General features: G+C 46.8%; 1 protein-coding gene across 1 annotated transcript in view; it reads right to left on the reverse strand.

Annotated features, from left to right (window-relative positions):
* Positions 1 to 24,828, reverse strand: part of SMAD3 (SMAD family member 3) — a 147,863-nt gene that overhangs the window by 11,046 nt on the left and 111,989 nt on the right. The window contains exons 2-5 of the mRNA XM_006886630.1: positions 15,998 to 16,191; positions 15,592 to 15,723; positions 14,126 to 14,200; positions 9,245 to 9,295 (exon numbers count right to left, since the gene is read on the reverse strand). Coding sequence (XP_006886692.1) covers positions 9,245 to 9,295; positions 14,126 to 14,200; positions 15,592 to 15,723; positions 15,998 to 16,191 — 452 coding nt within the window. The remainder of the gene's footprint in view (positions 1 to 9,244; positions 9,296 to 14,125; positions 14,201 to 15,591; positions 15,724 to 15,997; positions 16,192 to 24,828) is intronic.

Consider the following 24,828-nt stretch of genomic DNA (forward strand, 5'->3'; position numbering starts at 1 on the left):
CTGATCCAAGCCACGGTCTTTTCAATTGCTTCCTATCATCTGAAGGCTGGACAATGAATAAGGATGACAGAAGAACTGCTGTCTTTGAGCTGTGATATTGGTGAAGGGTACAGAACATCCCATGAACACACATGCCTTTCTCAGAGGAAGTGCAATCTGAGTGCTCCTTAGAGGCAAGGATGGTGAAACTCTGTCTCACTTATTTTGAGCACATTTTTAGGAGGAATCAATATTTGGAGAGAGACATTATGCTAGGAAAGGTAGAGGGGAGGAGAAAGAAGATCTTCAATGAGACAGACTGACACAGTGATGACTGCAATGAACTTGAGCAGGACAGAGATCATGAGAATGGTGGGAGGACAGGGCGAGGTTCAGATCTGTTGTTCAAAGGGCTGCTGTGAGTTGTAATCAACTCAAAGGCACCTAAGAATTACAACAGTATTACAAACTCTCCTACAGGAAATGTCCCATTGTTGCTGCAGGGGCTGTTCTGTGCATCGCAGGAAGTTCAGCAGGTGCTAGATGCCAGTAACAACCCCTCAAAGACAGGACAACCAAAAATAGCTCTCAAAACTTCCAGGAATCTCATAAGAGGCAAGAGAACAAAAACCCAGGGGCCCACAGCAGAGAGCAACCTCCCTCCAAGTCACCAGGCACAGGCTTTCAAATCAGATGGGCCACAGTTTAATCTCAGCCTTGGCACTCAGTGAGCTGTGGGACTATGTGAAAATCAGTTAAACTCTCTGAGCTTCAGCTTCCACTTTCCTCTTCACACCACCAGCAGTGTGGGGAGTCATCTTCAACCACCTGGGCTGTTTGCGGGTAGAGATCATTTATGTAAAGTACTTAGAACAATGCAAGACACGTATCTAGCACTCAGTAAGAGGTGTTAACCACAATGATTAATAACCTTGACTATCTGAACTTGAGAACATCCTGTTCCTATGTCAACTTCCATCTGAAGAGACAGATGTTCTGCATCCCCCTTTGTCCATTGCAAGCGAAGATGGTGATGAGGGCAGAAATCTCAGCTACTTAATGGGAGGGAGGGGAGACCAAGGACAAGGTCAACCTGGCCTCTGCCTTGGCCCTGAGGGTAGACTGAGCCATGTTAGCCATGTCCAGCTCTGGCTCTGCTCAAAGCTCCAACATTCCAATGAGATAAGCTATATTCTAAACAATGTGGTCACTAACATTTCAGCAGGGTTGCTTTGGAAACTTTAAAAAAAAGAAAGAAAGAAATTCCAAGAAATCAAAGTGCAGTCCAAGCATTCAACGTGGCCAGGCAATGTTATGAGGGCCAACAGTTATTGTGACTGAACTTGGGCCACACCTCTGCCCAGGTTCTAGCCCAGCCTCTGCTGACCATGCAGTGTGCCCTCAGGAATGTCCCCTCTCCAGCTTCAGCTTGCTAGCTTGTATCATGACTATTCTGTCCTAGAAGACCTCTAAATGAGGCCATCTGGGTCACTGTGTTTCTGGCACAGATGAGTTTCAACAGCAGGTTTGCCTGATCTGACCTGCCCTTGCCTTCCTCTGCAATATGTAAAAGAGAACAAAGAACCCTCAACCCTACATGATAACACCCTGCCCTGCACCCCCTGGGCTTAGTCCAGGCGGGAGCAAGTGCTAGGTTCCCAAGAATACTGGCACAGCCCACACATCAGAGTAAAGAAAGTCAGTAGGTGGCTGGGGTGGAGGGGTGCAAGGAAGGCAACATCGTGCTGTTCTCTCAGAGGGTGTGGGCTCAGGAATGAGAACAGCATTTGGGGTCCTAGGTCCAAGAAGTACTCCAAAGAAGATAGGGGTCCTGATCTAAAGCATTGCTACAACTCACACACACCTACTGGTCAGACATCCCAGGGCAGTGGAAAACTCTGGACGCAGGAGCTTGACACATAATTAGGAAGATAGCATTTTGGAAGAGCTATGTAGTCAGGCCAAAGGCAACGTTTGAAGTTTGCCGTTTCTGAGTTCTGTTTATATGAGCCAGTCTTCATTCAGGAGCTGAAAGGACCCGGGGCAGCACCACAGCTGCTCACTTACTATCCTCTAGAAGCAAATGAAAGCCAGCCCTGCCTGTTGTTGCCTCCCAACCACCCCTCAGCTGCTTTCTCACAGCAATTCTGTAAGAGGAGCCACAAACCTAAACAAATACTGTCTCTAAGTTCTGTCTTGAACAGTATGTTTCCCTTTTAACTGCTTGTATGCCCTTATTTCTGTTCTACCTAAGAACTTATGTACATCAGAGTCAGTACAGAAAAAGGAAAAAAATTCAAGATTATCTAAAGGACATGGCTATAAACAGGGCAACTGAGAAGTTAACAGCTACTGAAAGAACACCCAGCTTGGCTCTGAGCTTCCTAGCAGGCAAGGCAAAAAGGGGAACATCATATGTTAGTTACACAATCTTAGCTTGTAGGCAGACAATGCTTACTAGTTTTGAAGGGAAATAAAACATGTCTTGGCATTAAATTATCTTCTTTCTCTCAGAACAACCCCCCACCCCCCCCCAAAAAAAAAGGAAGGGAAGGATGAGAAGAGAAAAAGCAGAGGAAGTTTTGGAAAGGAAGGAGGGGAAGTGAAGGGAAAGAAAGGTAAAAGAGGTAAGAGAAGTGGAGAAGAAGAAAAGGAAAAGAAGGAGAAGAGAAGGCAGACAAAAAGGCCAGAAAGAGTGAGTGAGAACTGCCCTGCACCAGCAAGCAGGCCCCCCAGGGCCCTGGTTCTGAGAGTTTTACAACAAATGCAGAAGCAAGTCAACATACATTTGCTTTAAAAATTGACCTGCAGACCTAAAAGGCTCCCATGAGAGGGCAACTGTGCTGTCCCTGGAATGCAAACGTTAACTTCTCGAACCAGGAAGTACACCTAGCAGGGTGGAGGAGGCCTGCGCTCAAGGCCTTCCCGATGAACAGCCCTACTCCCAGCCAGACGTGTGCATCTCTGCTCATCTCTTCTCCTCCAGCAGAGGTGTTCAGGTCTTAGAAACTCCAGTCCAGCTGTCCGGAGCCCTGACCCCAACACCGAGCTGGCAGCTAGACTCTGGAGATGTGGGGTACTAGCTCACTGCACGCCCCCTGCTAGCCTAACACATTGGTTGGCTTCAGTTTTGAGTCTTGTTCCAAGCTGGCATAGCCGTTCTGTTTTGTTTAAGGAAAAGAAAACAGAATAAAACCCAGAAGGAAACACTTGGATTAAGGGACGCCTATTAAAAACATGTGCAAGAGATCCAAATACGGTAAAGGAAAAGGGGAGGGGGAGGCAAGAGAGGGAATTAACTTTCTACTATAAATCAAAAGCAGGGACTGGGCAAGGGCCAGGAGCTCTGGCACCTTACGGCTAAAGGTCAAAACATCAGGCCTGGATTGCCCGGGCTTTTCATGGCTGGAAAAGGCAGCTGCAAGCCCCACACTCCAATCTCCATGTCCCTTCATGCTGCCACATCTTTGTCTTTGCTATTCCCTGAGTCTGAATGCCATCACCCCTCACAGTTGTTTATTCATTCTTTAGGGTCCATCCAGCTCATGTGGCTGGGAGCACCCTTCTCCCAGCTACATGAGCATCTGAGCTACCTGTGGACCTAGCTCTCCTGCACCAGAGGGTGCATTCCCCATGAGGCTTAACCCAGCTCTGTCCCCAGCATCCAGGTGATTAATTCCAACTTGTATCGCTATGATTCAAGTAAGAAAGTTGTACATAAAAACATGGAAACAGCCCAGCACACAGTGCAGCACACAGGAAAAATGAATTTGTAAATTACTTAACATAGGAGGGACTTAAGAGCATTATGAACTAACTCAGTCTCATAAGGACAAATACTGTCTAAGGCCATTTTTGTAGAATGAGTATGAAGATCCAAAGTGGGGGGGGGGGCTTAGTCATAGGGTCACACAATTTGATGGGTAGAGGGAGGGATGGGTAAATGAAAGGGGAAAGATCCAGTGTAAAAAACAATGTATATGAATTTTATGAACTTTGTATGTAAACCAATAGAAAAAAAATACAATAAAAAATAAATTATTTCAATTTTAAAAAAAAATCCCATGCTCTGGTTGCCAATTTACTGCCACTAACACAAGTGATAAATCCCAAGAGCTAGATTCTCACAGACAGGTAGGCAGCCAGCCGCTGACATCCTGTTGTTAAAATGCTGGCCAGTGATTTCACAAACTTACGGATGATTAGAGACGGAAGAGGTCTTGCAAAAGAAGCCTTGAAGCATGAAGACACCTGAAACGGGGAGGAGTCTTGCAGTGCACTTCTCTCTCCTGGCAGAAGAACCCCACCTGCCCCCACGCACTCTGGGAAATTCAACATCTCTCGGAACTCTAGCTCAGCTGCTGCTCTGCTCAGGCACTCCCAGGCACCTCAGTTTCCTTAGTCAAGGCCTCTCCCTAAATGCCTCACTTTACAGCAGGGAACAATTTACTCACCTAGCAGGATCCAGCTCGCTATCTTTTTCCTCTCCTTCCCCTCTGCTTGCCCCAGTCCCACTGACTGAACTGCTTAGGAAATTCCAAGTGACTCAGCCAGTGGCGATGTGTAATAACAGGAACATACCTGCTCATATCCCTTTTCCTGCAAAACAAAACCTGAGGGATGCCCCAGAGGCTGCCTCAGGCCAGGTATCCAGTGGAGTCTCAACCACAAACTTGGGGTGCCTCGCCTGAGTCACCGGTCCTTCCCACCACTCCTGAGTTTTATTGCAGCAGGAAGCTCGACATTCTCAAACCTGAGCTCCAGGGCAAATACCTGAAGTGGAAAGGAGATGAAAGAAGGAACCCAGTCCTGTGGTTTTTGCCTTTTGCAACTCTCTGGTCTTTTCCTAGGACAAGCTCACCGTGTACCCATTGCTGACTCACCAGTGTGGGGCACACTGAACGTGAAGGCCACATCTGCCCCACTGCCTCCACATCCTCACCTTTCACTTGCCCATCAGTCCGTCACTGACCAACTTCAGTTCCTTCCTCTCTTTGCAAACTCTCTAAGGTTTTCCTCTGACATCTTACTGCAGCTCTGCAGCCTGCTTAATGCTGTCCCCAAAGCATGCCCTGCTCTTTTAAGCAATACTTCCCATGTCCAGAGTCCTTCCCTCTAGCCCCACCTCCCAATATCCACTTGTCCTCTAAGGTCCAGCTCACAGATGGGAACAACTTCTCTGAGGCCTTCCCCTTCCCCTCGTGCAGAACTTTCCTCTTTGGCATGGTAGGTCCTCCCTCCTCTGAGTTTACTCCCCTGACACCTAGCACTCTGCAACACAGTTGGACGTGGATAGCTCCAGACTCCCCAGTTACAGATGTCCAAGTGCTCCCCTAGCTCTGCACCCCCAGCATCAGTATGTGCCAGGAACTCACACACACTGGCTGAAAGCATGAATACACAGGAGCTGTCCAGGAAGCCGGGATGCGTGTCCTACTGGAAGGCCATGGCTTCTTCCTCTCTGTAGCTTCAAAGCACATCAGCTACTCCTACTTCTTATTTAACGGTTATTTACAGTCCCAGTAAGTCCATAAGCACCTTGATGGCAGGGTCTGTGGTTTCTCCTTGAGTTCCCTCCACCTGGACCAGCACACAGCGGTGTGTGTAGGGAAAGAACGAGGAAGGAAGAGACACACAAGCATGGCTCCTGCCCAGGCGCTGTATAGGTTCTCAATCTAACATCTGTTCCCAACTAAACCCCAAAACCACTGCCACTGAATCAATTCGGATTCACAGTGACCCTACAGGACTGAGTAGGACTATTCGGTTGTTGTTACGTGCCACTGAGTTGCTTGTGACTCAGCTCTGAACCCTGCTCTATCCTGAGCCAACCTTATTTTCTCTGACACACCTATGCCCATTACCTCAGTCACTGAGTCAATTTATCTCATTAAGGTTCTTCCTCTCTTCCACTGTCCCTTCACCCTCCCAATCATGACATCCCACTCCAAGGACTGGTTCCTCCTTGCAACATGTCCAAAGTATGTCAGAGGAAGCTTCAGAATCCTTGCCTCCAAGGAGCAGCCTGCCCTCACCCTCTCTAGGGTGAAACCTTCTAGAGGGTTTAAAAAACTAAATCTTCATGGAAGCAGATTGTTGTTCTCCTTTCTCTCATGGGGCAGCTTATGGGTTTGAACTGCTCACCTTTTGGTAAACAGGTTAACTCTTTAACCATGACACCACTAGGACTCCTTTATATGTTGTTAAAACATGAACAAAATGCCTTTCTCTGAGTCTTGTTCTTCCAAGTGAGAAAGCAAGGAGCTGGTCTAAACTCTACAAAGCAGAGTCATGCTCACTGTGGAAACAAGTGCTCTGGACTCCAATGTTTGATGTCAGCTCCTTCCACTACTTCCTGTGGGACACAGGACATGAGAATTCACCAGTCCAGCCCTTGATTTTCTGGCTTGTAATATGAAAACTTCCTAAACAATATGCCTCTGGAAACTCCATGAACTTTGATAAATGTTGATAGTTGTAGAGGGGCTTCAGGCCTTTTGTTCATAGGGTCACTATGAGTTGTGCTTGACCCGAAGGCAATCAACAACTACAACAACAATATGAAAACTTTTATTAATACTTTAAACTTATCACTACCTTATAAGGTGGCTGAGTGATACAGTTAATTAAGCACTTGACTACTAGCTGAAAGGCTGGCAGTTCAAACCTGCCTAAAGGCTCCTTGGAAGACAGGTCTGATGAGCTGCTTCTGAAAGGTCATGACTTTGAAAACCCTAGGAAGCAGTTCTATTCTGCAGAGATGGAGCCACCATAAGTCAGAAGTGACTCAACAGCAATGAACAACAAAACCAACTACCTTATCAGGTTGCAATGAAGAGTAATTGAGTTGAAAGGCATGAAGCACTCTGAATAATACAGTGCTCAGTAAATGGTGAGTGTTCAATAATTGTTTGCCATCAGCATCATCACTATGACCCTGGGGAATCCATTTGACTTTCTGGACAGGGATGAAGTCAATGGTTTTGAATGAGCTGTAGGTGGGTGTGTGGGGCTCGCAAGCAGAAAGGAAGTGGGGTCTGTTAGCTTTAGCATCTAGCCTTGACTCGATTACTGACTCGCCCCCAAACACATCCTTGACTCATCCTTTGATTCAGATCTTCCCAGTAGACCTGTAACTAGTTCAAGGCAAAGTGGCAAATGCACTCTGAAAACCAGGCTTGGGAGCTGTTCCTTTAAGCACCTAAAAATTCTGTCTCTAAGATAAGCAGCTCGAAGACAAAGCTATAGGAACAGAGAACTGTGCCAAATGGGGACTCTGCCTTGAGTTCAAACTCAAAAACCTACCCTGCCATCCTCATCTATACAGTCTAGAGAGGAATTCAGAGCACAGCCTCCCTTGGACAACTTTCAGTTTGAATCACCGTGGTGGAGAAGCCACGGCCTCCAAGCTGACCTCGAAGGTTTCAAAGGCAAGTGCTTGCTCTAAGGTTTGATGACTAAAAGTGTTGCCTTGACCACTGTGGGGTAAAGCAGCTCAGAAATTAAACCTAAACCAGTCAACCTCAAAAGCTCAGAGTCAAGTTCACAAGCATGGCCTTTAATTTCTCAAGTGTTAACACTGCTTCTAGCCTCAGAGTTTGTTTTTAATAACTCCAACTGTTCCTTTGCATCAGGAATGTGACCTTCCCCCTGCAAAGCCCAGGACTCAACATGGTTATTTTGCCAAGATGCCAAAACAGATCTCTTCAAGTCACATCTCACACTGTCCACTTGTCAGCTGGTTTTAGACAGTTTCCAAGCACTTCCTAATATTCCAAATAATGAGTTTCTTCATCTAATGCTGGCAGCCAGGGACCGGAAATAAAAAGGGAGCACAAGCTGGTCCAATCCATTCTTTTTCACCGAGCCTGGATATTAACTATTTCCTTTCCTAAGCCACAAACTAAGTCCCAGCAATAAAAGCTCAAACTAAATCAAGTGCACATTTTCTACAATTACTAGATTAGAACATTTAAAACCAAAACCAAAAGCCCTTCCCATCATAAAAGCTAAACAGATACACCATTTGCTTTAAGTCCTTGGTACGCTCATAAGCAAAGCCATGAATGAGTGAGACAAGACCCCCTCCCACCTGGGAAAACTCAGGGACACCTGGATTCTAAGCTCCTGAATTCTCTGTGTGTGTGTGTGTGTGTGTGTGTGTGTGTGTGCGTGCGCGCGTGCGCGCGCGCCGTCAAATCAGATTTGACCAGTACAGGAGGAGATTGCCCCTCCTTCTAAAGCAGAGCATCTGGTGGATTTGAATCGTAGCTCCTGGATTCTAATAGTGACCCTCGGAAAAACGGACCTGAATTCCAATCATAGAAGGGTGGCCACAGAAATCACAGTCCTTCTTCTTCAGTACACCATGAGACAATTCAGAATAATAAACCAAAAAACCAAACTCAGTTGATTCTTACTCATGGCAACCTCACGTGTTACACAGTAGAAATGCAGCTCCATCAGGTTTTCTTAGTGACCATCTTTAGGAGAGCAGGTCACCAGGCCTTTCTTCCGCAGTGCTGCCCATTGCATCCAGCTAGCCAACCTTCAGGTTAGCAGTCAGGGAAAGCCATTTGCACCACTGGGGACTTCAAAATGATGACATAAAAACCATGGAAATGTGCTCACAAAACCATGTAAAGAGGAAAAATTAAACCAATGAGAAAAATATACACTATGAATGTAATGATTAGATAGATAGTTCAATCTCCAACACAAAACATCAGAAGGAATATGGTCAAATGAAAATAGGGTGGCAGGATCATGAGCACATTAACTCCTTTCAAAGTTCCTTTTACCCGATTATTTTTTTTAATGGCATATTCTTAAGATGAAGTGCTTGGATAAAATCCAAAGGCGTGTAACTAGAATAAGTCTCCAAAAGTTAGGGGCTGGATCCTGCTGAGCTGCTCACGGCCTTCAATCAAACCACACACGAATGCTTGGCTGACCACAGACCCTCTCTCGGGCATTAAGGTTTGGGGGCTATTCATTCACTCATGTCTAACCAGAACCCAGGGGAAATATAAACCAGCACACAGTTGCCTTTCCTGCCACCACTGTTCTCAGGTTTCCCCATTCTGTGAGTGACCCAAGAATCACTGTAACCAGACACCCAAGGGGCTGAGCCAATCCAGGGGGGGAGCAGGTGAGAGCTTTACCTTCAGCAAACACTCCTTTCCTCCCCCCCTCCCAGTCCCAAGTCACCAGCCAGGGCTGCTGCTAGAGTGGACTACAAAGATACAGACCAGGAGATACTCACCCAGGTTGTTGTGTGCTGGGGACATCGGATTTGGGGATAGGTTTGGAGAACCTGTAAGGCAAGATACAACCGTGAGATTTCATAGCAGATGACTGGTCTGGAGCACCAAACTATTGGATGCAACCATCAAGACGCACGGAGTCATGCAACAAAGCAGGAATAAACCCAGACTGAAATTCTGACCCTTCAGAAGAGAAGGCCTGACCCCATTACCTTGTCTGAATGCATGTTCTTCTCGGTCTGAGGGGTAACCATAGGATTTGGCTTGATGATCTTAACCAAGACCCATCACACAGGGCTGCTGAATTCTCAACTAGGAAGAGCAGCATCTTCTTCCTCTAGCCTACACAGACCTGCCCTGTTCACCACCCTACCACGAACACAGGGGAGACAGGGAGGCCCCTCTCTCAGCAGCTTAAAGGTCCAGACAGGGCAAGGTGAGCCTTCCAGATAGGTGGGCCTTGATGCTGCCCACACCGCATCAGTCACTGTTCTCAGATGCTGCTGTGCAGCTGGAAATACCAATTTTCCACCCTTTCTTCAGGTTTCAGGAAGTGCACAGACCTGCCTGAGAAATCCTGCAACTCAGCAGACTGGCATTTTACGTAAGATATCACTGCACACATGGGGAAAAGTCCAAACATATCCAAGTCTTACTGACTCTATCACCCTTTCTCCACTTTCTGTATTTGAAACAGGGAAAAACATCACATGACAAACAGTCATTTCAATTTTTTTTTTAAAAAAGCCTGGCTTTCTACAAAGCAGCAATCTTCTTGTTGCTCATTTACCCCAGTAGCTATGTGGCTCTGAAGAGTGAGTTACTTATGCACATCCTGGGGGGGCCTGGCTTAAGCCCACGGGTGGTGCAGAGTTTTCACTTGGCTACTAGCTGGTGGTTGGAATCCACCCAGCTTTGGGGTGGGGGTGGGGAGAAGGCACAGAGATCTATTTGCTGTAAAGTCACAGCCATCAAAATCCCTATGACGGGGAGCTCTGGTGGCCTAATGGCAAGGAGCTGCAACTACAATCCCAGAGGCACACGGTTTGAATCCACCAGATGCTCTGCCGGGGAAGGAGGGACAATCTCCTCCTGTACCAGTCAGATCTGATTTGACGGTACACGCACACGAAAATTAAAAAAAAAATCCCTATGACATGCAGTTCTGTTCTGACATACACGGGGGCCTCCATGAGAAGGAACCTATTTGAGGACTCAGTGGCATTGGCTTTGTCAGGGACAGCGAGGCTGACTTGGTCACACTCTTTACTCCCTGATTTCATCAGGTCACAGGGCCCAAAACTGACCGGAGCTTCTGGCTGGGCCCTGAAGCTGGTCTCAGGCATATTATCATCCTAAACTGTTCACAGCTACCTGTTTCTTCTCTGCAGTTCAACTGCAACTGCCCTGAGGGCAAGAGATGAGTCATGGACTCCCCTTCCTGGGAGGTCTGGTGACCTTGTGGTAAGGAACTGCACTGCCAACCCAAAGGCACACAGTTCAAATCCACCAGCTGCTCTGAGAGAGAAAGATGGGCAATCTCCTCCTGTGTGAGTTATAGCTTCTGAAAACTGACTGGATTCTCAGCTATGAGTCAAATCTGACTTGACAGTACACAACAGCAACAAAAACTCCCAAAAAACGATATTCCTCAGGAGATTTGGAATAATTACTAGAAGGAACAGAGATTGACTCTCAGGCCCAGTTTACAGACACATCAACTTTGATGTGACTAGCGTAATCATTTAACTACTTTGAGCATTCACGTTTTCCCTGAGACATAGAGTGGGAATAATATCATCTGTTTGATGATATATGAAAATTAATTTGATTTTGCATATAAAAATCATAGTACTATGGCAGGCACTGGGAAAATCTGCTGTCAGGGACCTCTCCAGAGTATTGAGAAGCAATGATGTCAGTCTAGGGATTAAAGTGCGCCTGATCCAGGCCATGGCTATGCAGCAGAGAGCTGCACAATGACTATGAATGGCAGAAGAATTGATGCCTTTGACTTGTAGTGCTGGAGAAGAGTCTTGAACATACCATGGACCATCAAGAAAACAAATAGGTCTGTCTTGGAGAGGGTGAAACCAAGTTTTTCCTTGGAGGCTAGGATATCAAATCTCTGTCTCCCATACTTTGGGCATATGGCCAGGAGGGACTGGTCCTTGGAGAAGGAAATCATGCTCAGAAGAGTGGAGGGACAGCGCATGAGAGAAGACCCCGAATAAGATAGATTGACTCAGTAACTGGGGCAATGGGGTTAGGTGTGTCAGAGTCAGTGAGACTGGCTCAGGACAGGGCAGGCTTCTGAGCTGTTGTACAGCAACTCAATAGCTGTTGCGAGTAACTAAACAACATACAACAACCATGGCAGGTACAGAGTAAAATGTAAAAAACCAAACTCACAGACACTGAGTCAGTTCTGACTCAAAGCACAGAACTCCTCCACAGGGCTGTACTCACTGCCTGAGACATGAGCACAACATGAAGTCTTTCTTTTACAGTAGACAGGTTTGAGCTGCCAATCTTCGGGTCAATACCCATCCACTGCTGTCTAGTTCATTCTAACTCATGAGATCCTCCATTGGGTTTCCAAGGCTGTAAGTTTTTAGGACAGGAGATTGCCCATTATTTTCCAGCAGAGTAGCTGGTAGATTTAAACCGCCAACATGCACTACGCCACCAGTGTGAACTGTTTATTCCACCTAGGGACCTACTGGCATGCAGTGTTGTTGTTAGGCAACACTGAGCCCACACCCCCTCAGAGTACCCCATGTGACAAAGTTGTTGTTGTATGCCACTGAGTTGGAACCTATAGCTGACTCTCCAGCAGGTTTTCAGAGGCAGTGAATTACATGAGAAGAGATTGCCCATCCTTCTCCCAAGAAGCAGCTAGTGGATTTGAACCATGTGTCTTCAGGATTATGGCGCAGCTTCTTAAAACTAGGCCACCAGAGCTCTCTACGTGACAAAGTAGCTGCCTCATTTGATTTTTCTGGTCTATAATCTTTCTGGAAGTAGACTGGCAGGTCTTTCTCTAATGGAGTTGCTAAGTGGGTTTGAACCATCAACTTTTCATTTTGTAGATGAGCTCTTGACCACTGGACCACTGGGGCTTTGAATTTAGTATGCACTTTTCTGGTTTAGTAGCAGTCTGAGCCACGAAGCTCTGGGAAGGTTATAAAACTGACAGACAAGGTAATTCCACAGCCCTGCCTGAGATGCGCCCATACCTCAGCTGGCAGGGAAACCAAGCCCAGAGACAGCTGGACTGGTTTCCAAATGGGCAACTTGGCATGGAGAACATAGAATAAATAGAAGACATTGCCCCCCAAGGGGCTGGCTGGGATCCACAGAGCTCCATCTCCTTTCAAATAAATCACCAACGTTCACAGCACAGCCCTGCAGCTATACTTAGAGGATGAAAGAAAAGATGTGAGAGGGGGCAGAGAAAACAGCAACAAAATGAACAAGGGAGACGAAAACAAGAGCTGAGAGTAAAAACGAAGCTGCTCCTTCCATTAACAACCTTCTACTTTGGTCTGTTTTCCTTTTATAACAGTAATCACTGTACAAATACCAAGAGCAGCAAGGTGGGTCGAGAGAAGGAGAGTGAGAAGGAACACAGCATCTGGAGAGATGCTGCTTAGCTGGCCGGCTTCCCATGCCAGCATTTTATAGCTGCAAGCTTGCAGCAGTCACCTGGCATCAAACCAATGGGAGGCCTTCAATGCCCTTCAAAAGGGCCTACACTGCCTCCCGCCTGCCCCACTCGAGGAAGACTGGGGAATGCTAAACCTGGGAGTGCCACAATGCCCAAGACAGATTCCAACTGCATGTTTACAATGTTTATGGGAGTCACTCTCATTCCTGTCTCAGGAAGTGAGACAGTCTCTTTTAGGCCTCGCGTAAAGGCAGGTGGCTGCATGCGTACACGGCAAGCTTGTCGTCGTCACTGGAATGGAACATCTGCTTGGCTCCCTCATCCTTCTCACCCAAGCACACATCCCGTGTGGCAGCTGGGGTGCAATTCAAGAAGCTGCTGGTTTGGCACCAACTAAAGCCCACAACAGATGACACGGGAACATCTGGAGATGTGGCTGGAGAGAACTGGGCCAGGTCCCTCATGGCAAGGAGCACGTGGATCACATTAGGTCACCACACAAAAACAGTTGCTTCAAGGGCCCTCCCTCAGTAGCAGCAAAGACTTTGCTTCCACGCAGGCTTTCCCTTCCCCTGAACTACTTCTGTGAACTAGCAGTGAAGCTCACGGTCCCCCATCTGCCAATCCACACTATTAGGAGCCACATAGCTCACTGATGTGCAGATCCTCCTAAAAGCCTGCAGCAGCTTTCCTCACCCATGGGTTAAATGCCAGCTCAACCTCCAGCCTTGCTCCTTGTGTGATGGTCCCACCTCTTTCCTTTGCTCTGGAGGAGTCCGCTTCAACATCTCCAACTTCTCCTGCCCATGCCCTCCTGGCTCCTGGTGCACCCCCAGCCTGCCCTGATGGCTTGGCCAACACCTCCACATCTCCCAGACTTTGTCTCCAGCAATTCCTTCCTACATTCGAGGTGGTGGCCCTGCTTAGAGCCCCTGCTCATTTTCCACGAACATCTTCCACTAGGGAGGATGGAATGCCTGATAACTGCAGCTATCTTGTCAGTGTTTGCCATAAAACGTAAGCAGCTCAGGCCCTTCATCTATCCTCCAGACGGCACAGTCCTGGCACAGAGAAGCTGCTCTTTAAATACTGGACCGAGGGACAAAATAAAGAAGGCAAGCGAGTGAAGGAGGAAAGGCAAGAGAAAGAGGATGGAAGAATGGACGGTGGGTTCCCTTACAATGCAGGGTGCACCCTGCACACCTCTCACCTGCGTCCATGCTGTGGCTCATCTGGTGGTCGCTGGTCTCTCCATCTTCACTCAGGTAACCAGGGGGTGGGGTTTCTGGGAATCACAGAGAAGACTGATCATAAAATAACCTCCAGTGTTTTAGAGTCTGAGATGATTTCACAAGGAGCACATGCTCAGACAGAGCACTATTGTAATGGCGGGTGCTGGAGGCACTGAGGTCCTGGTTAAAGAAGGCATAGCTCCTGGGTCTGCTGGCCTCATTCTTGTCTCCCTCCCCATTCTCAACCTGAATGTCACTGCCTTTATTCACATCACACTTCAACTCCCCAAGGCAGGTAGATTTGTTTCTAGAGCATCTACCAGGCTAATCTCTGCCTAACCTTCTAGGTCAAGTTTAAGTCCCTGCTCTGGAGAGCCCTCTACACTTACCTCAGCCCTCAGTGATCTCAATTCTCGAAAGTTACTGCTTCAGCCCTGCCCTATGGGTCCCTACTCTCTTCTCCCGTGCAGACCTGTTGTTGCTATTCTGTCTTTGTTAGGGATATGTCTCAGCTTCCCAGTTGGGTTCAAGTTCAATGACAGGCAGAGACTGTGCTCTATTTCTCAGAAGCAGACCACCCACAATCTGATGCTAAGGTTTGCGGCTGAGTGAGTAAAGGAGACCAGCAACACGCAGGGGAGGGCTGAAAAGGCTGGTAAGAGGGACGGTGTATGTGGGGGAAAAGGGGATGAGGCTTTGGTCCAAGCACACAGGCCACTCACCTACTTTTAGTCCAATCTCAATTCAGGCAGGACAAGGTCAGAACCAAGTTGGAGTACTCTTAAAGGAACCCAGCAGGGAGATTACCTAACAGCCCAGGCACTATGCTGTCAAAGCAGAGATGTCCCAGACTGGGAAATGGGGGCCATTCACACATTATTTGCATGTAAATGGTGGGCTTCTGAAAACACTTAAATACTTACCCAGCAGAATGAAAACACTTCAATTCTGTTTCCATTTCCCTCCTAGACTGGAATCTAAAGAAAGGCAGCTCTAGTTCAGGGAAGACCCAATGCCTGGTTTACTCACAGGGCCAGCCTGCTGCACTCTGCCTGGACCCTGGCTCACTCTCGGCCTTGGGCTTTTGGCCACCCACCCCCTGCTGGTCTCGAGACCACTGGGGATCTGGCCTGAATGCCAGCACTATGCTGCGAGGGTGGTGGGAGGAACACAGCACAATATCTGCTTCCAAGATAAATGCGCTGAGGCCAGGCGGAAGGGTCACACTGCTCCTTAGTGCCAAGAAAAGCATCATTAGTGAACGAGTTGCTGAGGCCACGGGATGCGGTTCTGAGTTAGGACCCCCAGGGCCTTGCTGTGCACAAGAGGCGGTAACCCGGTGGTGACAGAGGGAAGCCAGAGTGGGGTGGACCACTGTCCGCCTGGGGTGGGGGTTGGCTCCCGCCTCTCGGGTGGGCAAGGCTCACGCCCCCTCCATGCTTACCTGGAATATTGCTCTGGGGCTCAATGCCGGCGGGGAAGTTAGTGTTTTCGGGGATGGAATGGCTGTAGTCGTCCAGTGGCGGGAATTCGGCCGGGATCTCGGTGTGGCGAGGCACCAACACAGGAGGTAGAACTGCCCAGGGGACAAAGCAGAGGCGGATCGGCAAGGTGCTCAGCTGGCATCAAGGACTCTATACCCCAAAGCACACTGCAGCCTCCCCTTCCCCTAGCAGTAATCTCTCGCTGCACCCCGGAACACATCATGGCCTCCCCTGCCCCAGCAGTCATCTCTCACTGCACCCCAAAACACACTGTGACTCCCCCAGCAGTTATCCTTCACTGCACCCCAAAACACCTTGTAGCCTCCCCTCCACCTACATTCATCTCTCCCTGAACGGGACCTGTACCTGGTGTCTCCACCCGCTGATAGTGGTAGGGATTCACGCAGACCTCATCTTTCTTCATGTTAAAAGCGAACTCACACAGCTCCATGGCCCGCAGCTCATGATGGCTGTGCAGGTCCGGCCATCGCCACAGGCGGCAGTAGATGACATGGGGGAGCCCCTTCCGATGGGACACCTGCAGTCGGCCATCCAGAGACCTGCAGAGAGGCCAAGAGAGACAGCAAAGTGGGTTTGACATGCCTTTGCTGTGTTCCTGCGAGTTTGCTTGGCAGAGTCTATCAATGTGCCTCCAACCCCTCACTGCTTCCAGACAGAGAGGTCCAGGAGATCAGGAGATCACTGCTGGTGCTGGAAAGAATCCCAGAAGAGGAACACAGATGCCCACCAAGGAAGCAAGAGGCCTCCTGCGACTGAGAGTGGGCCCTGAACCCACCAGGGCAGGGGAGCTCTTCACACCACCCTACCTCAGCAAAGGGAGCAGTCCATGTAAAAGGGAAGACACTTAACCGTGCATGGAAAGGCCTTGGAGCCTTTCTCCAACTCCGGCAGAATCACAGAGAAGGCCATAGAACCAGTCAACTGGATCAAATTAGAAACAAGAGGACTTCAGAAATGGATTCCAAGACCACACGAATACTCAAGGGTGAGAGAGATTGTGTGTGCTGCTAATGTTGTGTGCTATTAAGCTTGAACCCACCCATAGCTGACCCTCCAGCAGGATTTCAGAGACAATAAAATCGTGCAGGAAGAGAGTACCCATCCTTCACCCAGAGTAGTTGGTGGATTCAAACTGCATGCCTTTGGGATTACAACACAGCTTCTTTTCACTAGGCCTCAATCTCTAATTGCTTTCTGACTTAGAAAATCACTACATGGAGGAACTGGAGTGCATTATGCTGGGTGAACTAACTCAGTTCCATAAGACCAATAACTAGTAAAACGGACATGCAGATCCAAGTGGGGGAGGGGGAGAGCAGAGGGGTGAGGCTGGGCAGGAGCATAATCATGGCATCGCATGGTTTGATGGGTGGAGGGAGGAGTGGGTTAAGGAAATGGGAAAGATTTGGTGTGAAAAACAATGTGTATGATCTCTGTAAGGACCCAGTACAAAATAAAATTGTATTTAAAAAAAAATCTCTTAATTGCTCTCAATCAACATTCACCCAGCTCCGCCCTCCAGAAAGCTCATACATTAGAAAAATAAGAAAGAAAAACCTAGAAAAACCTATTTTAAGGAGTTTGGGGCAAAGGAGGTAAGAAAGGGGAGAAGTTTAAAAGAACAGAGATGGACTATTTACACAGGCTCGTCCAGGGTTCCTTTCAGTTCAGGGGTTGCCTGCAGACTGAGCCAGGTGTAGCAGTCCACACTCACCTTCTCAGATCTAAGGTCTAAAGAGAATGGGCGTGCAGTGGCAGGAACAGATCCGACGACACCAGGATTTGTTCTGCAACTGACCCTATGGCAAATACCCAGCTTCCTGTCCCCTTGCAAACAATGTCCACAGAGTTGATTTGGCCTCTAAGCAGCCATGACTGGTGTCCTACCTCTCAAGTCAGGACGCTTGAACTGTCAGATGGCCTTCAGCCATCCCCAACACCCTCACACATACACACAAAGACGGCCAATTGAACGCAAGATTGAATGACTTTGCTGGGGCTGTTGAAACTGTTGCAACATCAAAATCCCATCCTCAAAGCACAGCAGTAATCAGAAGCGACTAGAGGCCACTAGGTGCTTGATGAGGTCTGCTTCTCTGCCCTATATTTGAAGGCTGAAGGCCGTCAGGATTCAAGGAGTTGGAAGACACAGAGGATGGAAAAATGCCAATTTATTAATAGGTGATTAGACATCAGTAACTCTGTAATGCACTCCCCTCCCCCCATATATTATCTCATTTAACACAACAATCTTCATTTTGCAGATGAGAAAAGTAAAGTTCAGTGACTTGCACAAGGTCCGAGTCATGAAGCGGTAGAAGAGTGACGCCTAAAGATTATTACACAGTTGGCCTGACAATGTATTCCCTGATGGCTATATGAAAGTATATTGTGTGTCTATTTACCATCTTATCTAGTTATCTCATACCATCACCCCTAATATTGATGACTCTGCTACAGTGTAATTTATAGAGGAAAAACTAGAAGTGTGGCTTTGTATTATATGTATATATAAAATAGTGTACCTTTCTATAAAATATATACAGTATTTTATATACAGTCAGTTAACAATACTCTAGTTAGTTATGGTGTATAAGGTTGCTGCAGGGACTGATATTGAATTAGCCTTGTTCACCTTCAGCCAAGAACATGCAAGTTTTCTGGTAACCCAAGTTTCTTGCTATTCTATGCATGATCTACAAGTAACTGCTAGAGCACTGAGAGTATTGCTCACAAATTTTAGTGAGTAGATGAATCATGGAAGCACATCAACAGAGAACTACCGGAAGTCCAGGCTGGGTTTAGAAGGGGTCATGGTACTAGGAATATTGTAGCTGATGTTAGATGGATCTTAGCTGAAAGCAGGGAGTATCAGAAGAATGTCTATCTGTGTTTCATTGACTGCAAAGGCATTTGACTGTGTGGATCATAACAAACTATGGCTGACTCTGAGAAGAATGGGAATCCCAGAACACTTGATCGTTCTAATGCGAAACCTATACTTGGACCAGGAGGCAGTCGTCAGAACAGAGCAAGGGAACACTGCATGGTTCAAAATTGGGAAGGGAGTACGCCAGGGATGCATCCTATCTCCATACCTTTTCAACCTATATGCAGAACAGATTCTCCAGGAGGCTGGGCTCTATGAGGAGAAATGTGGGGTCAAGATTGGTGGACGATTTATCAACAATCTGCGTTATGCGGATGATACAACCCTGCTTGCTGAAACTGAGGAGGACCTGAAGCACCTGCTGCAGAGGGTCAAGGACTGCAGCCTACAATATGGATTGAGGCTCAATGTCAAGAAGACAAAGATTCTCACCACTGGACCAATTGGCAGCATCAGGATGGATGGTGAAGAGATTGAGATTGTACACAGCTTTAGTTTGCTTGGCTCCATAGTCAACACTCTTGGCACCAGCAGCCAGGAAATTAAAAGGCGCACTGCCATGGGAAAGTCTGCTGTTAGGGACCTCTCCAAAGTACTGAAGAGCAATGGTGTCTCTCTGGATACTAAGGTGCATCTGATACAGGCCATGGTCTTTGCAATCACTTGTTATGGATCAGAGAGTTGGACAATGACCAAGAAGGATAGAAGAGAATTGATGCCTTTGAGCTGTGGTGCTGGAGAAGAGTATTGAGAATACCATGGACTGCTAGGAAAACAAACAGATTTGTCCTGGAAAGGGTTAAACCGGGTGGCTCCTTGGAGGCAAGGATTCTGAACCTCCGTCTAACATACTTTGGACATGTGAGGAGAGACTTGTCCTTGGAGAAGCACATCATGCTTGGGAGGGTGGAGGGACAGAGCAGGAGGAGGGGAAGGCCCTCTATGAGGTGGATTGATTCAGTGACTGGGATAATCAGGATGGGAGTGTCAGAGACAGTGCGATTGGCACAGGACAGAGCAAAGTTTAGGGCTGTTGTACATAGGGTTGCTATGAGTCGCAAGCGACTCGACGGCACATAACAACAACAATAGCAAGATGAATCATAAATATGGAAGCCAAAAATAATGAGGACTGTCTTTGTTTCCAGACCAAAAGGTAACTTTTTTTTTAAACTGCACACATGTTATTGCTCATAGACTCTACCAAGCCATTTGGTCAAGTCTGGTTTCCAAAAGATGGTCATAACACTAACTCCCATCCCATATCTTCTCAACCCTCCCCGTATCTTGAGTGGTGGCTCTATGACATCTTTCCTTGAAACCAAGCAGACCTATGTGGATCCTAAGAGACAAGTGCAGATAAAAGTGAAGCTATGTGATTTGTAAGGTGAGACAGTGAAACTGTTACCCGATTCTACTTTGTTCACTTTGGGATTCTCCATTTTGAAATCCAGCCACCAGAGTGAGGATGCCCAAGCAGCCCCCATGGACAGACACATATAGGTAGTACTGGGTGACAGGTACAGCTAGACGTGTGTAAGAGAGGGTAAGTCTTCAGATGGCTTAAACTTCCAACCACTGAGTCACCATTCAGTGTACCTCAAGCTAAGGTTCCAGACCTTATGGCACAAAGACAGGCCATTCATGCTATTCTCTTTCCAAACTCCTGATGCATGGATTCCATGAATATAGTATTTTATTAAATTCTGGGGAGGTATGTAAAATGAACATTGGAACTAGGGCTTCAAACCAGGTCATTCATAGCCAGCAGAGTGAAATCACTACAGACACACATTGTAAAATGTGGGTATACTGTTCCAGAATGATATTTTACAAACTCAGGGTCATTTCATCTTCTCTTTGTCAGCCAAAGCCATGACTGAACCAAGATGAGCCAATCTGAAGTTCTTACTGGAATGTTACAAGACATAATCCTATATAAGCCTCTCTTTTATTTAATAAGCATGTTCAGAAAAGGCAGGGACTGTGGCTTTCCACACTAGAGTTCCACGAACATTTGCTGACTAAATAAGGGTACCTGCACTCAAGGAATTCATAATCCAATTAGCATTAACAAGATATTCATGGTAAAGCAACAGTTTTCAGGAATAAAACCCTGACTGCTCTTTAGATTTTTGTAACTGTCACGGTAGGTTTTCCTCTATTGAGACTTAATTACTGCTATACTGAGAGACCAAAAAAAAAGTTATGAGGCCATTTTACAGATGAGAAAATTGAGGTTCAGGAGGCCCACTGATTTGGTCAAAGCTGCAAAGTTCTAAATAGCAAGTCTTAGGGGAGAATCAGGTCTAATTTCCTTCTTACTAGAACCTCCTAAGGAGACTTGGTGGCCTACCGAGTAATGCATTAGACTGTTAGGCAAAAGACTGACAGCTGGAATCCACCAGCCAATCTAAGAAAGATCTGTAAAGAGTTCTTCTATTTTGAGGCAAAGTTTGCAAATCCCATTTGTTTTTCATGCAATCATATACATTTGGTTTTAAAACATTAATTGCATTGTAGTTGTTATTGATTGCCTTCAAGTCGAGCATAACTCATAGTGACTCTATGAACAAAAGGCCTGAAGCCCCTCTACAACTGTTGACATTTATCAAAGGTCATAGTTTCCAGAGTCATGTTATTTAGGAAGTGGATGCCACTCCTGCTTCCAAATAACATTAATTACAATTGGTTAATGTCACTGATCATGATGTCTGATCAAATCTTTATTGTATATGACCTTTACTTTCATCCAACCTTTCTATCTAATGTTTACAACCTTGGAAACTTCATAAAGGGTCATTATGAGGAACAACTGACTCAAAGTCAGTGAGTGTGAATGAATGAGTGAGTGAGAGACACAGTCTAATTTCCCTCCCAGCTGCGACCCAAGTTTTAATAACTATAAAGACCTGAGTTATTAATTATTACACCCGAGTGTAATAAATATAAAGACCATAAAAATAGCAGATTTCCACAATTCTAACTCAAAATGGGGCCCCTGGGTGAGCAGCCTGGGCAGCACCTGGAAGCTTATGAAGAATATGTGGTCTCGGATTCCATGCAATCTCCTAAATGAGAAGCTCTGTCTTTATAAAAAACCAAGGTGGTTGGGAGGACAACAAAGTCTGAACGGCTACATAGGCCAGAGCATCTGAAACTCTCAGGGTGTCGGGAAGCACCATTAGTGAACATTAAGGTGGGGAGGCTTCTGAAGGATGTGAGAGTGAAGGGACAGGTGGAGGGATTCTAGTCATCTGAAACTCACAACTTAGAATTTATTCATCAAATATTTTCAGGGCACATCCTAGGTGCAATATTAAGGATACAGTGGCGAGGGAAACCCTGTTCACATGTGCTCATTGTAGTGTTTTCAATCTAGATTGGTATTAACCCAATACTCATAAAGAATTACCGGCAACAAAGGTGTATTCAAAGAAAAGGACAGGCAACTAGACCCTGAGACCTTATTTTGCTAAAGAGTTGGATGGACAAGACATCTCTAAAGAGATGATGGGTGACCTGGAGACTACAGGTAAGTAAATACTGAGTAGACAGAGGGGTGTAGGAGAGCGCATTTCACACAGAGGGAACAGCATGTATAAAGGCCTTGGGAGACAAGGGAAGGTGGATGGAACTGAATAAAGAACACAGAGGGGTTGAAGAGGCTGTGGGGGGGGAGGCAGGTTCAGCTGACTCTGCAGGTCCTTGGAGATCATGTTAAGGGATCCCATTTCTTTTACTAAAAAAGCAAGGAGGAGTCTCTGAAAGCTTGAAGTAAAGCTGAATGAGCATATGTATCAAAGAGACGGGCCCCATGATAACTGGAGCTACATGTAATGAGCACACTGAAGGACAGCAGATGTAAAGACAGAGTGAATGAGGTGGATGCTCATGAATTAGGCTGCGCCCAATGCAAGTACTGTTCTTTCTACAAGGAGACCCACTGCAAGGCCCATCAGTCAGGGGGCCTGGTCTTTCCAATAGCTGGATGGACCCATCAGCACCATTTGTGACCTGCGCCTCTCTGCCCCTATGACTAAGGGCACCTTATGTGTGAAGGAAGAAACCATGGGTATTCTGCAAGGCGTTAGTCAGATGCTATCAGAACCATGAACTGGAAACAGAGAAACATTCCAATCAGATTCTGAAAGACACTGGTTTGTGAGAGAAGAAGGCCAAACAACGGTCAGAGCTGGGCCTGGGACGGATTGGAAACTGTTGACTTAGGATATTTCAAAGGGTTTAATTACCTCCCTATCATGAGGCCCCAGAGCAAGGAACCCCTAAAGCTGAAAATAATAATTATCAGACAGAACAAGAGAAGATCAGCCAAGGATTTGCCCCTGATGTGCCTGTCTGGAGTCCTAAGACCTGGGGTCACACTGTGGTTCTGTGCTCACCTAGCTATGAGACACTGGGCAAAGCATATGGTTTCTAGAATCCTCCATGACCTTATCTGTCAAGTGGGACATTCCGCAACTCTGACAATCCCATGAAGTTCTGTGGTCATTTATATATATGAAAGCCCTCAGTAAAGTCCCACACAAATAAGAGTTCTTATTCTAAATTACAGCTTCCATTCTCCAACCCAGCCTGGGGTAAATGGAGTGAGTCCTGGGGCTTCAGAGCAGAGAGAGGGCGAGTGGGAAGTGGTGAGAGAAAGTAAGAGAATTATTCTGTAGTTCCCATTCACTTGCTAAGTCAGTGAGTGTGTACAGAGAGAGAAGTGACACATCTGTTCTTCAGTGTTTGACAAAAGCTCCAACAAAGGGCCAGCTGGTCATCTACTTGCCTGGACCGGGGGAGCGTGACCATTCCTTGAACATGTGGGCCCGTCTGTAGGTCCTGGACAGGGGCTCAGACCAGCATCCAGGGAGGAATGAACAGGGCTGTGGAGGAAACCCTCCACCTGGGTGATGTAAGAGGTGACCCCTCTTTACAGATTGAGAGGGGGTAGTAGACACACACGGAAAAGGTCCCAGTGTCCCTGGAGCAGAGACTAAGCAGGGGGGACCTGGTCATGGGAAGTCAAGTTCTGACGAGCCCTAGACCAAGGCTTGAGGCTTTAGGATGGGAATGGGGCAGGATGCTCTGAGAGGGCATGTGCCTCTGGGCACACCCCCTGGTCAGGAGGCGTGCTCACACTGACTTCACATTCAGAACCAATGGGGTCCCTTACTCAGATGAGGTCCAGAGAGATCCAGGGTCTCACATCAGCTCAGGAGGCTGCCAGGGGGAAATGGTACAGTCAGGCAAGACCTGGAGGTCTGATAGGAAGCAGACAACTGAGGCGGAAGTGTGGTCATGACAGGTTTGATAGCTGGAGGAGGGGAAGGAGAGCCAAGGAGGAAGCAGAGGACAGAAGGCCTGTTACTTCCCTAAGGAGAAAACCTGTTTCCCGAATCCTCATCCAGTCTTTTCTATGTTACCTGCACTGTTTCCACTCAATGCCTAAAGAGCTTATCTATCTAGTTCCAGGCAAAGAAGGAAGGGGAGAAAGGAGGTGAGTGGAAAGGAGAAGCGAAACAAATGGGAGGAGGAATTAGAGGGAAGATCGAACACTGGGGAGAGAAGAGTGAGGAGCAAAGAGCAGGAGACAACAGAGAGCTGAAGAGAACATCCAAACACAACAAACTACTCCTAAAATAGAAACATTAGCTCAGAAAATAGTGCCAACTCCTGACCACCACACTGGACTGACTCAGAGCTGACCTTCCTTGGCTTCCAAGGCTGTCAATCAGATCGAAGGGGATCACCACCTTACTCCTGCAGAGCCAGTGATGGAAGCGAACCCGCAGGTTTGACCTTTGGGTTCACAGCACAACTTCCTGCCAACTGCACCACCAGAGCTCCCTGGAAACAGGAGCAGATTAGTTTGACAATCTCCTGGAAATTAAAAATAGGATAGTGTCAATGAAAATGTTCCAGAAACCACAAAACTGAAGGCTTTAAAAGTATCTACACAAAGGAGTTTGATAGTTAAAATTTTAAAAAGCAAAAGAGCTTTAAAAAAAGAAATCAAGGCGGTGTGGTAATGACATGAAGACTGACAGACTTACAGAACAAAATAGAAAGCCTAGAAATAGACCACATATATATGACAATCAAATTTTAACAAAGTTGCAAAGATAATTTAGTAAAGAAAGGCTAGTCCTTGCAACATATGGTGCTGAACAATTGGATATTCATATAGACATAAACTTGGAGATGGTGTGGGGCTGGTTCTAGACTACCATAAAACAGTTAATACTGCAATAAGGGAATCATTAACTTTTTGTGTCTC

The sequence above is a fragment of the Elephantulus edwardii genome, unplaced genomic scaffold (genome assembly GCF_000299155.1).
Source record: "Elephantulus edwardii isolate Elephantulus edwardi_28Jun2011 unplaced genomic scaffold, EleEdw1.0 scaffold00050, whole genome shotgun sequence".
Lineage (NCBI taxonomy): Eukaryota > Metazoa > Chordata > Mammalia > Macroscelidea > Macroscelididae > Elephantulus > Elephantulus edwardii.